The sequence below is a fragment of the Muscardinus avellanarius genome (assembly GCF_963383645.1).
Source record: "Muscardinus avellanarius genome assembly, chromosome: 1".
NCBI classification, from domain to species: domain Eukaryota; kingdom Metazoa; phylum Chordata; class Mammalia; order Rodentia; family Gliridae; genus Muscardinus; species Muscardinus avellanarius.
This window is the reverse complement of record NC_137786.1, coordinates 179,757,201-179,770,583: the sequence shown is the minus strand read 5'-3', so window position 1 is coordinate 179,770,583 and position 13,383 is coordinate 179,757,201. Positions and strand designations below refer to the sequence as shown.

General features: G+C 40.5%; 1 protein-coding gene across 1 annotated transcript; it reads left to right on the top strand.

Moving 5' to 3' along the window:
* Positions 1-346: 346 nt before the first annotated feature.
* LOC308267658 (olfactory receptor 52P1-like) lies at positions 347-1,291 on the top strand (the record flags this gene model as incomplete). Its single annotated transcript, XM_080702519.1, has 1 exon — positions 347-1,291. The coding sequence occupies one exon, from the start codon at positions 347-349 to the stop codon at positions 1,289-1,291; it is 945 nt and encodes a 314-aa protein (XP_080558645.1).
* Between the last annotated feature and the right edge of the window lie 12,092 nt (positions 1,292-13,383).

The following is a 13,383-nucleotide window of genomic DNA, read 5'->3' as shown; positions in this document are numbered from 1 at the left end:
CTGGCAAGAGACAGCTCCCAGGCAGAGAACAGGATGCTGTGAGAATCTCTTGCCACTTGCCTTCACCATGGGTAGCATTCTCCAGCCAGGCCACACAGCCCACTGCCTAGACATGACTGAGTCAGACAGTAGTGAGAAGACCTTCCTTGAACCTTGGTGCTGGTAACCCACCTCCTTCAATTCACCACTTCCCAGCACCCCACAGTCTCCTCATCCTGGATGCTTTTCATGAAGTCTAAACTCCTTTTTCCTGCTGCCATTCAGCTGCAGTAGAAGAATAAATTCCAGCTGCTGCTTCTCTCAGAACAAGGCGTGAGGTCTCTATCTGCACTCCGTTGACCTGGCCATGCAGCACACAAACTACAGCCATCAGAATCCAACTTCCTTCCTGCTCATGGGAATTCCTGGCTTGGAGGCATCCCACTTCTGGATTGCATTTCCCTTCTGCTCCATGTATGCCCTGGCAGTGCTGGGCAATGTGGCGGTGCTGCTGGTGGTGCGTTCAGATCCTACACTGCACCAGCCCATGTACCTGTTCCTGAGCATGCTATCTGCCATTGACTTGGTGCTCTGTACCTCCACAGTGCCCAAGCTCCTGGCACTCTTTTGGGCAAATTCTGCAGAGATTGCCTTCGAGGCCTGTGCCACGCAGATGTTCTTTATCCATGGCTTCTCGGCAGTCGAATCTGGCATCCTGCTAGCAATGGCCTTTGATCGCTATCTGGCCATCTGCCGACCACTGCACTATGGGACAATGCTGCCCCCAGAGTCTGTGGGAAAGTTGGGGGCTGCTGCTGTGCTTCGTGGCTTGGGGCTCATGACCCCACTCACATGCTTGCTGGCAAGACTGAGCTACTGTAGCCGTGTGGTAGCCCATTCCTACTGTGAGCACATGGCTGTGGTCAAGCTGGCTTGTGGAGGCACGCAGCCTAACAACATATATGGCATCACTGCCGCCACACTGGTGGTGGGCACCGACTCCATCTGCATCGCTGTCTCCTATGCCCTCATCCTCCGGGCTGTATTAAGCCTCTCCTCCAAAGAGGCAAGAGCCAAGACCTTTGGCACCTGTGGCTCCCACCTGGGTGTCATCCTTCTCTTCTATACACCAGGACTCTTCTCATTCTACACACAGTGCTTTGGCCAACACGTGCCCAGACACATCCACATCCTGCTGGCTGACCTGTACCTCGTTGTGCCACCCATGCTCAACCCCATCATCTATGGGATAAAGACCAAGCAGATCCGGGATGGGGCCCTCCGACTGCTAAAGAAGGGGCCTGTTCAGTGATGAAGGCTTCAGCCCCACCCTGGGGCCCTCCCCTTGACTCTTGGGCTATGTTTACTAGGTCTGTGGCTTTCAGCATAAGGGGGAGAATGAAGCCCACACTCAGTGGTACCCTTGCTTGGATGAGGGAGTATTTCACATGTCAGGTGGTAGAAGAACTATTATACACTTCCCACTTATGATGTACCTATGGTTACAAAGCTCAGGGAGCTCTTGTCTGAAGCAAAATGGGGATACCAAACAGGCAGTGCCCTCCCTGGAAATATCATTGTCATCACTCCTACCTTTTAAGAGACCTTGATAAAACAAAGATATGGCTATCCAACAACCTCCATCCAGACTGTCGTGTGCACCAGTTATTAATGTCTCCTTATTGCTAAATAATATTGCATTGTATAAATATACCAGTCTGATTATCTACTTTGGACACCTGGGTTGTTTCCCACTTTGGGCTATTATGAGTAAAGCTGCTATGACTATTTCTTAACCTATAAGTAGATAATTGGTCAGAGAATAAGTGTATGTTTAACTTTGAAAAGCCATTCCTCAGGTTCTGTTAAAGTAGTTGTATATGATTTTATAATAACACCAATAATATATCAGTTCCCAGTTCCTTATTCTGATCAAATTTTAATATTCTTTTTATTTCTTTTGCGGTACTGGGGATGGAATCTCAGGGGCATTCTACCTCCAAGCTACACCCCCAGCCCTATTTTTTATTCTTTATTTTTAAATAGGGTCTAAGTTGCAAAGAGCCTCCCAAAGTAGAGGAGGCTGTCTGGAAACCCGAATCCTCCTGTCTCAGCCTCCCAAATGCTCGGATTACAAGTGTGCGCCACCACATCTGGCTTGCCTTTTTTGATTTCTGTTATTCCAATGAGTAATTACTTGTGGTCTTAATTTGCATTCTAAAAATCATGTATTTACTATTTATGCATATTCCCTTTGCAAAATGATTTTTTTTCCTTTTTTTAAAGTATTTTGGTTTTGTTACTGAGTTATACTAGCTGTCTATATATTCTGAATGCAAATCATTTGTCAAATACATATAAAGAAAATATGTCCAATTTTGTGGCATGCCTTATTTTTTGATTAGAAAGAAACTTAGGACAAAATGAAAGTAATATACTTTCATGTTATGTGCTTTTTTATATTCTTAGATTTTTGTTCTATGTCTATGGGTCAAGTAATACTTGTGTATAGTGTGAAATAGAACTCAAGATTTTTCACTTACACATACCTAGATTTTCAGCATTTGTTGAAAAGATTTTCTTTGCCAAATATTACTGTACTGACTAGGACCTCCCACACAATGTTGAATAGAATTAGTAAAGTAGATATACCTACCTTGTTTCTGATGCTTGATTTTTCTCTTTAACACTTTTATGGAGATTATAATTCAAATACTATAACTCATTCATTTAAATTATACAGTTTTATAATTCATGTTTCCAGACATGCATGCAGCCATCACAATGGTCAATTTTAGAACAGTTTCATCACTTCAAATAAACCCCCTTCCATTTAATAATCACCCCTTATCTTATTGTTCCCCAATAGTCATAATGACTAATTGGCTCCTTCCCTCTATAAATCTCCCTATATCAGATTTTCACATGAATGAAAATATATGTAGTATTTTGCTACTGGCCTCTCTGATTTATCTGGATGTTTTTCTGATTCACCCATGTTGTAGCATGTATCAGTATGTCATTCCTTTTTAAAGCTCAGTAATCCATTGTATGGAAAAAAACACATTTTTACCCATTCATTAGGTGATGAGTATTGGGATTGTTTCTACCTTTTGACTATTATGAATGAGGTGGCCATGACATTTGTGTAGAAGTCTTGTGTGAATATGTCTTCCTTTCTCTTGGGCTTATACCTGGGAGTAACTACTGGTCTTACGTGAACTGTTTAGCCATTGAAGAATTTGCATCAATTTAAGCAGCTTCACCATTTTACATTCCCATCAGCAGTACATGATGGTTCAAAAAAGTCCACTTTCTAATACCTGCCGAAGTCTCTTTAACATTTAATGAGGTATAATATGCAAAAAGTACAGTTTGAATTTGGATACATATATATGTACACATATGCATGTGTGTGTATACACAAACACACACACACAATCTGTGGCCTTGTTTGTGATTTCAAGAAGAAAGTATTCAGTCTTTGATCACTTATGCTTTGACTTAAGATATAAGTGTAGACTTTTTCCAGATACCCTTATTAAAGTCTACTTCCATTGACAGTTTCATCCAGAATGTTAATTATTCTTCAAGTACTTATGAAATCACCTGAATATTTTTTTTGACCCAATGTACCATGTTGGAATATTTTTAACTTGTATTCCTATAATAAACCCCACCTGCTCATGTTGTGTTATCATACTTATATATTGCTGATTGTTCAATGATATTTTGATAAGATATCTATTTCTTTTCCTGGTAAATATTGTTCTTGTAATTTTCTTAACTTTTTGTATCAGAATTTTATTTTTCTCAAAATATGAGAAAGTAACCCCTCATTGTATTTTCTAACATTCATGTAACATTTTGTTCTTTAAATATTTTATGGGTTCCACAGGAACAAAATTGGGGTCTGAAGTCTTTATTCTTAAGATTCAGTTTTAACTTAATATACATCTACTCATATTTTCTATTTTCAAAATCTTTCCATTTTCTCTAAAATACAATTGTCAAAATAACATAACTATAAAATTGAGAAAATATCTCTTTCAATTTTGTAGGACTTTTCAACACTTATTTCTGATATCGGCTGGGTATGATTTTTCAGTTATACTGATTAGGGAGAGAATTATACACATTTTGACTCTTTTGTGCTTTTATTGGTGCATTATTCTCACATCATAATGTAACTCATGTTGACAATGACAGTGTTCCCTCTCCCCATTTCCCTCCCTTCCAATACAAAGTACCCAGATTGACAATGGTATATATTCACATGTGTACACATAGTCTATAGTAGTATTTCTATTAATGAACCTAAGTCTTTTTCTGCCTCTACCCTTATATCTCCTCCTTATATCCTTATATGCATCCTCTGAGGTTATTAACTTTTAGGAAAACAAAATTGTGGCTTTTATTTACTTTTCTCTATTGCTTTTATCTTTTATTGGTTTTTTGGTACTTTAAACTGATTTTCATCCCTATTTTACACTTAATTTGATCTTCCATTTCTAGCTTCTTAAGGTAGAAACATTCTAGATCATTGATCTAAAAGAAATAGTGATAAAAAGTGGATCTTAAAGATAGCAGAAAACAGGCCAGGCATGGTGGCGCACGCTTGTAATCACCGCACTTGGGAGGCAGAGACAGGAGGATCATGCAGGTTCGAAGCCAGCCTTGCTGGCTTAAGAGATCCTGTTTCCAAATAAAACATAAAATAGGTCTGGGAGTGTAGCCCAGAGGTAGAAGGGTTCCATTCCCAGTACCATAAAAAAAAAAACCCGAATACTTGCAAGGTACCTTCTGCAAGTGAGGTCATTTCATGATTTCCAGGTAGAGAGAAACTATTCTCTTTTTGGCATGGGCAAGATGGTGCTTCTGCAAGCCTGAAAAGTTCATAAAAAGTAGACAATCTGCTAGTTTGAGGCTCATTTACTCAAATGTCTCATTTCCAGCCTTTGAAGTCCATACTTTTCACCAGGCATGGTCTATAATCCCAATATTTGGGAGGCTGAGATGGGATGATTACATCTTATTTAAGGAAAGGCTCAGGAGTGTAGTGAGACACTCAACAACTTGGCAGATCTGTTTCAAAACAAAAGGTTTGGGGCTGTACCTCAGGGATAGAATGTCCCTGTGTTCAATCCCCAGCACACACAAAAATGTACCATACTTCCACTATCAGAACTTTATATAGATGACCTATTGAATTTGTGCATTCAATCTTTATATTTCTGATCTGTCTTTTCTCTGCAGGAATTAGAATCTTTTTTTGAAGCTACCACTGAATATCTCTACATCATATTTAAATTTGGTAGTTGAATAAGTCTCTTCATTTTGAAAAGTTCCACATATCATCAAAATAACCTACCCCATACTCCTTCAAATTACTATGTCCAAAGGTTATTCAAGAGTCAGGTGTGGTGACACAAACTTGTAATCCCAGTACTTTGGAGGCTGAGAAAGGAGAAGTGCAGGTTCGCAGCCAGCCTCAGCTACTTTGGGAGGCTCTCCACAACAGTTTGTTTCCAAGGACCATGTTTTATCCCTACTCTATAGCTTGGATCCTAAGGCAAAACGACATACAAATACTGTATTGGAGACTGAAATATCTGTCCGGGACTGAAGGAGAAAGGAAATGAGGCTGAGGAGTGTATCACTAAGCTGTGGCCAGCTTAGTCATGACTCGATTGTTCCATATGCTAGCTAATGTTCCAAAAGGCTCTATGGAACGTCTGCTTCACAACACAAACCATACAGGGGGAAGAGGAGGGCAATTTATCTGATTGTTCCTTATCTTCTACTAAGATCCATGCCAAAATTAATTCTCTTGTACTTCCAGGTTGAAAATGTGTCAGCAGGCACTGTGATATTTCATTCTTCAGAAGCAATGGGCAAGCTTCAGAGTTAGAAACATGGGATATTTTTCTCAGCTGAGGATCTGAATCCCCCTAAAGAAAAATCCTATTTTGAAGTCCTAGCCCTCAATAAGGCTGTATTGTGATATAGAGACTTTACTAACATAATTGGGGTTAGATGAGGTCAGGAAAGTAAGACCCCCATGATGAGACCAGTATCCTTGTATGAAAAGACACCAAAGAGATGTTGCCTCCCTCTGATCATATTATGTGAGGACACAATAAGTTTTTGCAAACCAGGAAGAGAACCATCACTAGAACCAAACCATTTGGGCACCCTAATCTTGGACTTCCATTTTCCAGAACTCTGAATAAATAAACTTCTGCTTAAATCACTGAGTCTGTGGTATCCTGTTATGGCAACTCAAGCTGACTAATACAGATGTGCAGTGAGGAGTGGTGATGATAGAACAGGTGAGGGACAGTATGGGAGGCTGGCAGCAGTCACTCAGCAGCCCTGTAGCCAGCAGCATCGTGGCTCTGCAAACTTAAAAGCAGCACAAACACCTCCTAGGCACCTCTACCTCCCGTGGTTAAGGCAATCCACGGGTCCAGGTTAACGTAAATTAAAGCTGTGGCAACAGTGAAGAGTCTGAGAAAGAATGACCCATTGAGATGACCTTCAGGTAGAGCAAAAGTGAAGCAAGTCTTACAGGGTGAAAAGAGTGACCAATTTTTGTGCACACTGTTGTAATCAGGACAATGAATGGGTTAATAATGCATGGAATTGAAAGAGCTCATAGAAACTTTGACAAAGCCATCTCAGAGTTATAGGTCCAAAAGCCTATTTGGTGTAAACATGAGAAAGTGTCAAGGAAAGAAATGGTAGCAATGAGCAGAGAAATTTTTTCCAGGTATAAGTAAAGTCCTTGAGTTCTGTTGGGAGTATAAAAAGAGTGCTAGCAAGAGGAACAAACTGAAATGCTTCTGGGGGCTACTCTGCCTCTGAATTGCACAAGCCAAACCCATTCCTATATGGACTACAATTATGTTGGTCCTAACCATAGAGTGTGGTTTTGCCTGAAGGCAACGGGATGGACTAGATCTTATCAAATTATATCTGTTAGGATGCTAATACATGGCTACATAATCCAAGATATAGAAATCCATTTTCTAATCCAGGCACAATAAATCAAAACATTTAGAAGTACAATTTTGCATGTGTATGCATTTATCATACCTAAGAGGTGCAAACATGGCTAAAACAGTGCCTCCTATCAAAAGGCAAAATGGGTGCTAGGAACCTATCTAGCCTCTAGCCTTCTGTACTATAGTGCTCAGATTGTTAGGGCTCACTTCTTTTTCCAAAGGGTCACAAGGTTGATACCAGTTCAAATAAGAGCTCAATGAGAAAATACCCTGAGGAAACACTGATGAAAAATTTCCATGTTGTAAAACTTCCTTCTCATGCATAGAAATTGATCAGCCATCAAGCAGATGCTAATTATTGACTGCTTACTAAGCTTTACATCTTTATAAGTCATACTTCACAAGGTCTATGGTTTTGGAGATCTAGGAATTAATTCTAACCTATGAAGCATGCTTTTTTAAAAGACAGTCTTAGAATCTGTCTCTAAATGTGAACTTTTCCCTCATGTGGGCTGTTATATAGGCTTGGAACATGTGTCTATTGTCAGAGGATTTCAAATATCTGATCATAAAAAATGTAAACTGTCAGTTCTCTATTCTGGATACTATTTATGTATAAAGGCTAAAATGACCATTGAATGATATTATGAATAAAGTTGAAAAAATATTGATCAATGAAAATTCCTATTCTGAAGATAGATATAAATTCAGACATGGTGGTACATACCTGTAATTCCAGTACTTGGGAGGCTGAGACGGGATCACAGGAAGCCCTCAGTAACTTAGTGAGACCCTGATTGAAAATAAAAAATAGGGCTGGGGGTAAATCTCAGAAGTAGAATCCCTTGAATTCAACCCCCAGTGCCACAAAAGACAGAAACATAGGAGTGGGTACATAGAAGTAGCAATGATTAGAAAGTGCTATATAAACCTCAAAGGATTCTATTGTTGAGAAAGGCCTTTTAGGAACAGTATGTACAGCAGCATCAGAGAGCAAGCCCAGCAACCTGAAAGGAACACAGTAAAATAGCAGTACCAGCCTCCTGTAGACTCTAGTAATTAAATGACATTTTCATAAAATTCTTAAACTGTATGATGGCATTCAAAGCTTAAATGTATTATTATACTAATTGTATCATAAAATTATATTTGGGGTTGGGGTGTTGGGGAATTGATTCTCAAACCTGTACTTGAATCTAGAAATGGTATCTTGGGGTCCCTAGAGTTTCAATGAAGGCTTATATTAGAGCATCTGGTTTAGGTGTGAGGAGGCTGTTGACAGAGAACTAGAAAAGGTGACTGACCCAGATGTTTGGACACCAGGAGACATCTTACCTTATTAATTATATATGCACGTTATTATATTACTTGGTATTCCATATATGTGGTTCCATTCTCACAACTTTAAGGAATAAGGGCTAAATTGTTTCCATTTTAGAGATGGGGAAAGTAAGCTTTCAGATAAGTGGTTAAAGAAGTGGTGGGAGGCAGAGGTGAATCTGAAACCTAGGCTACATGTCAGATGCCTGAAAATCATAGGTATCTGCTTCTACAAGAACAAAAAAGCATGTAGCATTTTTTAATGCCAGGCTAAGACCAAGACAGCTCCCAGTAAGGACTACCCATAGTGGTTAAGACCCAGTCACGCAGCCAACCTTCTCTACTCTTCCTATTACTTCCCTCAAATTATTCTAATGATGGTTAATAGGAGGAGGTAAAAGGAATTCAGAGGATATTTTTCAGAGAACTGTTTTCCTTAATTGTTCTAACTCACCAAGCATTAAGACATAATTTTGCATTCATTATAACTTCACATCACAAAGTGAATTCACAGAAGTTGTCTATTAGCTCAACTCCTGTAGGCTTCTTTCTTCTAGGTAAAAGGCAAACCTTTCCTTTTAGGGGGCTATTAGGCAACCACTCACTCCATAGCCAGTTCATGTTGTAATCTGCATGGGAAGATTTGACTTTAAAAAAACTTAGGACATAGCCAGGTGTGGCGATGCACACTTGTAATCCCAGCATTTGGGAGTCTGAGATAGGAGGATCACGGTTCACGGACAGCCTCAGCTACTTAGTGAGACCCTATGCAACTCAGTGAGACCCTGCTCCAAAATAAAGAATAAAAAATAGGACTGGGAGCCAGGCATGGTGGCACATGCTTGTAATCCCAGCATTTGAGAGGCTGAGACAGGAGCATCGCAGTTCGCGGACAGCCTCAGCTACTTAGTGAGGCCCTTTGTAACTCAGTGAGACCCTGTTTCAAAATGAAGAATAAAAAATAGGTCAGGGTGTGTAGCTCTGAGGTCGAATGCCCCTGGGTTTCATCCCCAGACCTGCAAAAAAAAAAAAAAAAATAGGGCTGAGGATATAGCTCAGAGGTAGAATGCCCCTGGGTTTCATCCCCAGACCTGCAAAAAAAAAAAAAAAAAATAGGGCTGAGGATATAGCTCAGAGGTAGAATGCTCCTGGGTTTCATCCCCAGTACTGAAAAAAAAAAAAAAAAAAAAAAAAACTTGGGATGTGGATTCTGGTATCTCTAAGACGCCTTCTCTTGCCTAGGCCATCTCCCACCAAATCTCCTGATTATTAGTAGCTAAGACTTAGCATAACAATGTGAATAAACTTCACTTGATCTGAAAATGTGCAAAGAGTGTTAGTCACTCATTTCCCCAGTCAGCAAGAACCCCAGCTATCTCTAGAAAATCAGACTCAAAGGATTCTCCAATTCACCCAGGGCAAACCTTGGTAACTGAAATTATATACATAGATCCTTCACTGATGTATTTGGGTCACCCCTTTGGGATCTAAAGTCCTCAAGAGGCTTAGTCCTGAATCATAAGCCCAGGGTTTCTGTGGAACAGTGTAACCCTGAACAAAATTTCTGTATTTGCAAACTAAGCAACCAAAATTTGGCTTTTCCTTCCCCAAATCAAGGTATCTTATACAAACTGCATAATATTATAACAAAGGCTCCGATTTATTGAGCTCAATAAAAATTTATATATAGTTAATTGCATGTACCACCTGCCAGGAATTTAGTCTCGTACTTATTCCCTGGTTCACTGAAAGGCTTACAATATTCTTAGCCATGGTAAGTACTAGAATTGGACAAGTGAAGAGAAATGTCTTCATGGTGCCTTGAGTGAGTCAGAAAGAGGGGTATTAATCCAATAACCACACACATATAAAATGGATTCTCTGCTGCTAAAGTAAGTGCTATGTGTACATTGTGTAGTAAAATCTTAACATCTGAGGTAGTATTTCCACTTGAGATGAGGAAATGGATATTCAGCTGGGCACGGAGGTGCATGCTTGTAATCCTAGTACCTAGGAGGCTGAAACAGCAGGATTGGAGATTTGTAACCAGCCTCAGCTACTTAGTAAGGCCCTCCACAATTTAGACCCTGTTTCAAAATAAAGAATAAAAATCAGGCTAGGGGTGTAGCTTGAAAATAGAATGTCCCTGGGTTTAATCCCTAGCACCACAAAATTAAAAAAAATAGTCAAAGAAATGAAGTAATTCACTAAAGGTCACATAATTGGCATGGGTCAGTGATATTTCTAAACTCAGGTTTTCTGCATGGATGAGTAGCAGTTTGATTAACATAAAGATTGAGTAGGAACTTTAGATTTATATAACACAGGGGTTTTTTTTTCTGATGTCAGAATCTAAAAGCCCCTGTGTATTAACACCCTACCAATATTTATCTGGTAAACTAGTAGCGAAGCTCTTTAGAAACCATCTCAGGACTCTCCCTTGGGCCAGGCTCAGGTACTTAGTAGGTATTTGGCCTGTCAATCAAAGGAAGTTTTGGACCAAGCCAAGATGTCTACATAGAAAAGGTAAAGTCGTAGAAACATGGGCAACTGGATCCTTCCCAGCATCGAAATCAGTGCAGCCATGAACTGGCCAGGAATAAAATAGCCATGCTTCAGTGACAGGGACTCAGAGCTGGAATAGTTGCCAAGCTCAGCACTACTGTTACAAAGCAAGCGTGACAAGGCCTGGAGATCCCTACAATCCTAGGGTTGTCTAATATCCATGCTTTATTCCATAGACCCTACAAAAGGGGATTTTCCAGCTTCAGGGTTCCGGATGCAATGGTTTTTGTTTCATTTTAACTTCTCAAGGTGTTTGTGATCTTGAATACCATCATGTCATCATAGGGTTTCTGATAGATTAGAGCCCTCAGTGAGACGAATGTGCCGGCTCCTTAGCCAGAGCCTTCTTACAGTGGGTGAAACAGAGAGGGGCCTGAAGAGCAGTTGCTTATTCAGCCCAAGACTTATGGCTCTTACAAAGAATCTCATCATGCAGCAGAAACTAACACTTTTTTTCCAGTACTAGCATTCTTCCTCTGAGCTACACCCCCAGCCCTATTTTTATTCTTTTTTTAAACAGTCTCACAAGGTTGCAGAAGGCCTCACTAAGTAGCTGAGGCTGGCCACAAACCTAAATCCTCCTGTCTCAGCCTCCCAAATTACTGGGATTACAAGCATGCACCACCATGCCTGGCTTACTAAAGCTTTTGATTGGCTACTACTAGGCATAATATTTCAAAACTATAAGTTCAATTTTTTACCTTTTTCTGGAGTTCCACTGGCAGGAGCTGTGACTTTCGGTCACACAGGGCTTGCAGTGGCTCCTCCTGTTTACTGGGTTCTGAGTTTCATGGAATCCATGCTACAGTAGCCAGAGAAAACATGATCTGGTAGAAAAAAACAGCCTTTCCAGCTAGAGTTTTGTGCACAGGACTTGCAGCTCCCCACCTGCCTTATGGCCTCCATCCAAGTTCCTCGTTCTCTCTTGAAATGATCACAATCCCTAAGTTCCTGATTGTCCAGATGGCCTTTGATAGAGGCAAAGTACTTTCTAATAGTTCTATCATGAGATTTTCTATTAAGTTTGACAAGGGTGGTTTTCTACCAGGAATATCCTGATTACAATTCTTTGGAATTTGAGTGTTTTAGGACTGAAAGGGCCAAAGTAAAATAATAGGGATAAAGTGAGACACCCTTCAGTCTCCTAGAAGCTTGAAAGCAGTATTGGAAAAAGTTCCACTTGGATCCTTTCTAAACTACACCCTTAGAAACAGCCTTCTCCAGCTAGGCGTGGTGGCTCATGCTTGTAATCCCCGCGCTTGGGAGGCAGAGACAGGAGGATCGCACTGGTTCGGAGCCAGCCTTGCTGGCTTAAGAGACCCTGTTTCCAAATAAAAATATAAAATAGGTCTGGGAGTGTAGCCCAGAGGTAAGGGCTTCCAGGAACCCCAGTACCACCAAAAAAAAAAAAACAGCCTTCTTGGTCATGTGGTATAGAAAAGTCACACCTCGCCCTCAAAGTCTGACATCCATCCCTAACTTCATTCCATTCCAACTCATTAACTGCTTGTTATCCTCAAAGGCCTTAGACATTCAGATATCCCAGTCTTCTCCCTTCCTGAGGACCAGCTTTTAATCCTTCATCTTTCCTGCTTATTTATTCAATGTATGCATCGATCTCCTGCATGGTAGGTACTATTCTTGGAACTGGGGATACATCAGTGAGAAAGCCCTGAATCCCTGGCATGATGGAGCTTATATCCTGGCGGTTCAACTGCTATGAAAGTGAGTGGCTATTCCTCCCTGACCCTTGGTACCTGAGAAACCAGAAACAGCTGGAAGTTGTATTGGGCAGCTTCTTTATGCTTGGTGATACCAAACCTTCTAGCTCAAATCAGACACATAAAAAGACCCAAGATGAAAGTTAACTCCCTATGCTGCCAATAAGTGCTACATAAATTTAACATATAGTGTTGTCACATCTTTTCCCCATCAGCTGCCTCCCTTTTCTGTTTCTTAGCATAGAATTTGGTTACTATTAAATGTGAGGGAAGGCAGCCAGCAGTAAGGTGAATATAGTTTACTATAGGTCTTCCTTAAGCTTTTAAATCAGAAGGGAAAGAAAACTCCAGAAGGTAAAAGGACAGAGGTGCCTTAGAAACACACACACACACCACACACCCTGTCAGTGTAGCTAAGTCCCTTCCGTGAGTTGTTGCAGAGCTTTATAAGAGCTGCTCAGCTCCAATGAGATAGAATAGTGAAGGGATTTTTCAAGGTGACTCGGATAACTTGTGTCCAAAAACTCTAATTAGAGACTGACAGGGCCCAACAAAAGGTTTAATGGTAAAAGATGACTCATTAAGAAGCTGGTGGTGTGGCAAACGCCTGTAATCCTAGGATTTGAGAGGCTGAGATAGAATCACAGGTTCAAGGCCAGCCTCAGCAATTTAGTGAGACTCTATTTCAAAATAAAAGATAAAATAGGGCTGGGAGTATAGGTCAGAGGTAGAATGCCTCCGGATTCAATCCCAAGTAACTATACCTTACCAGACCCCAACCCACTGGTCTT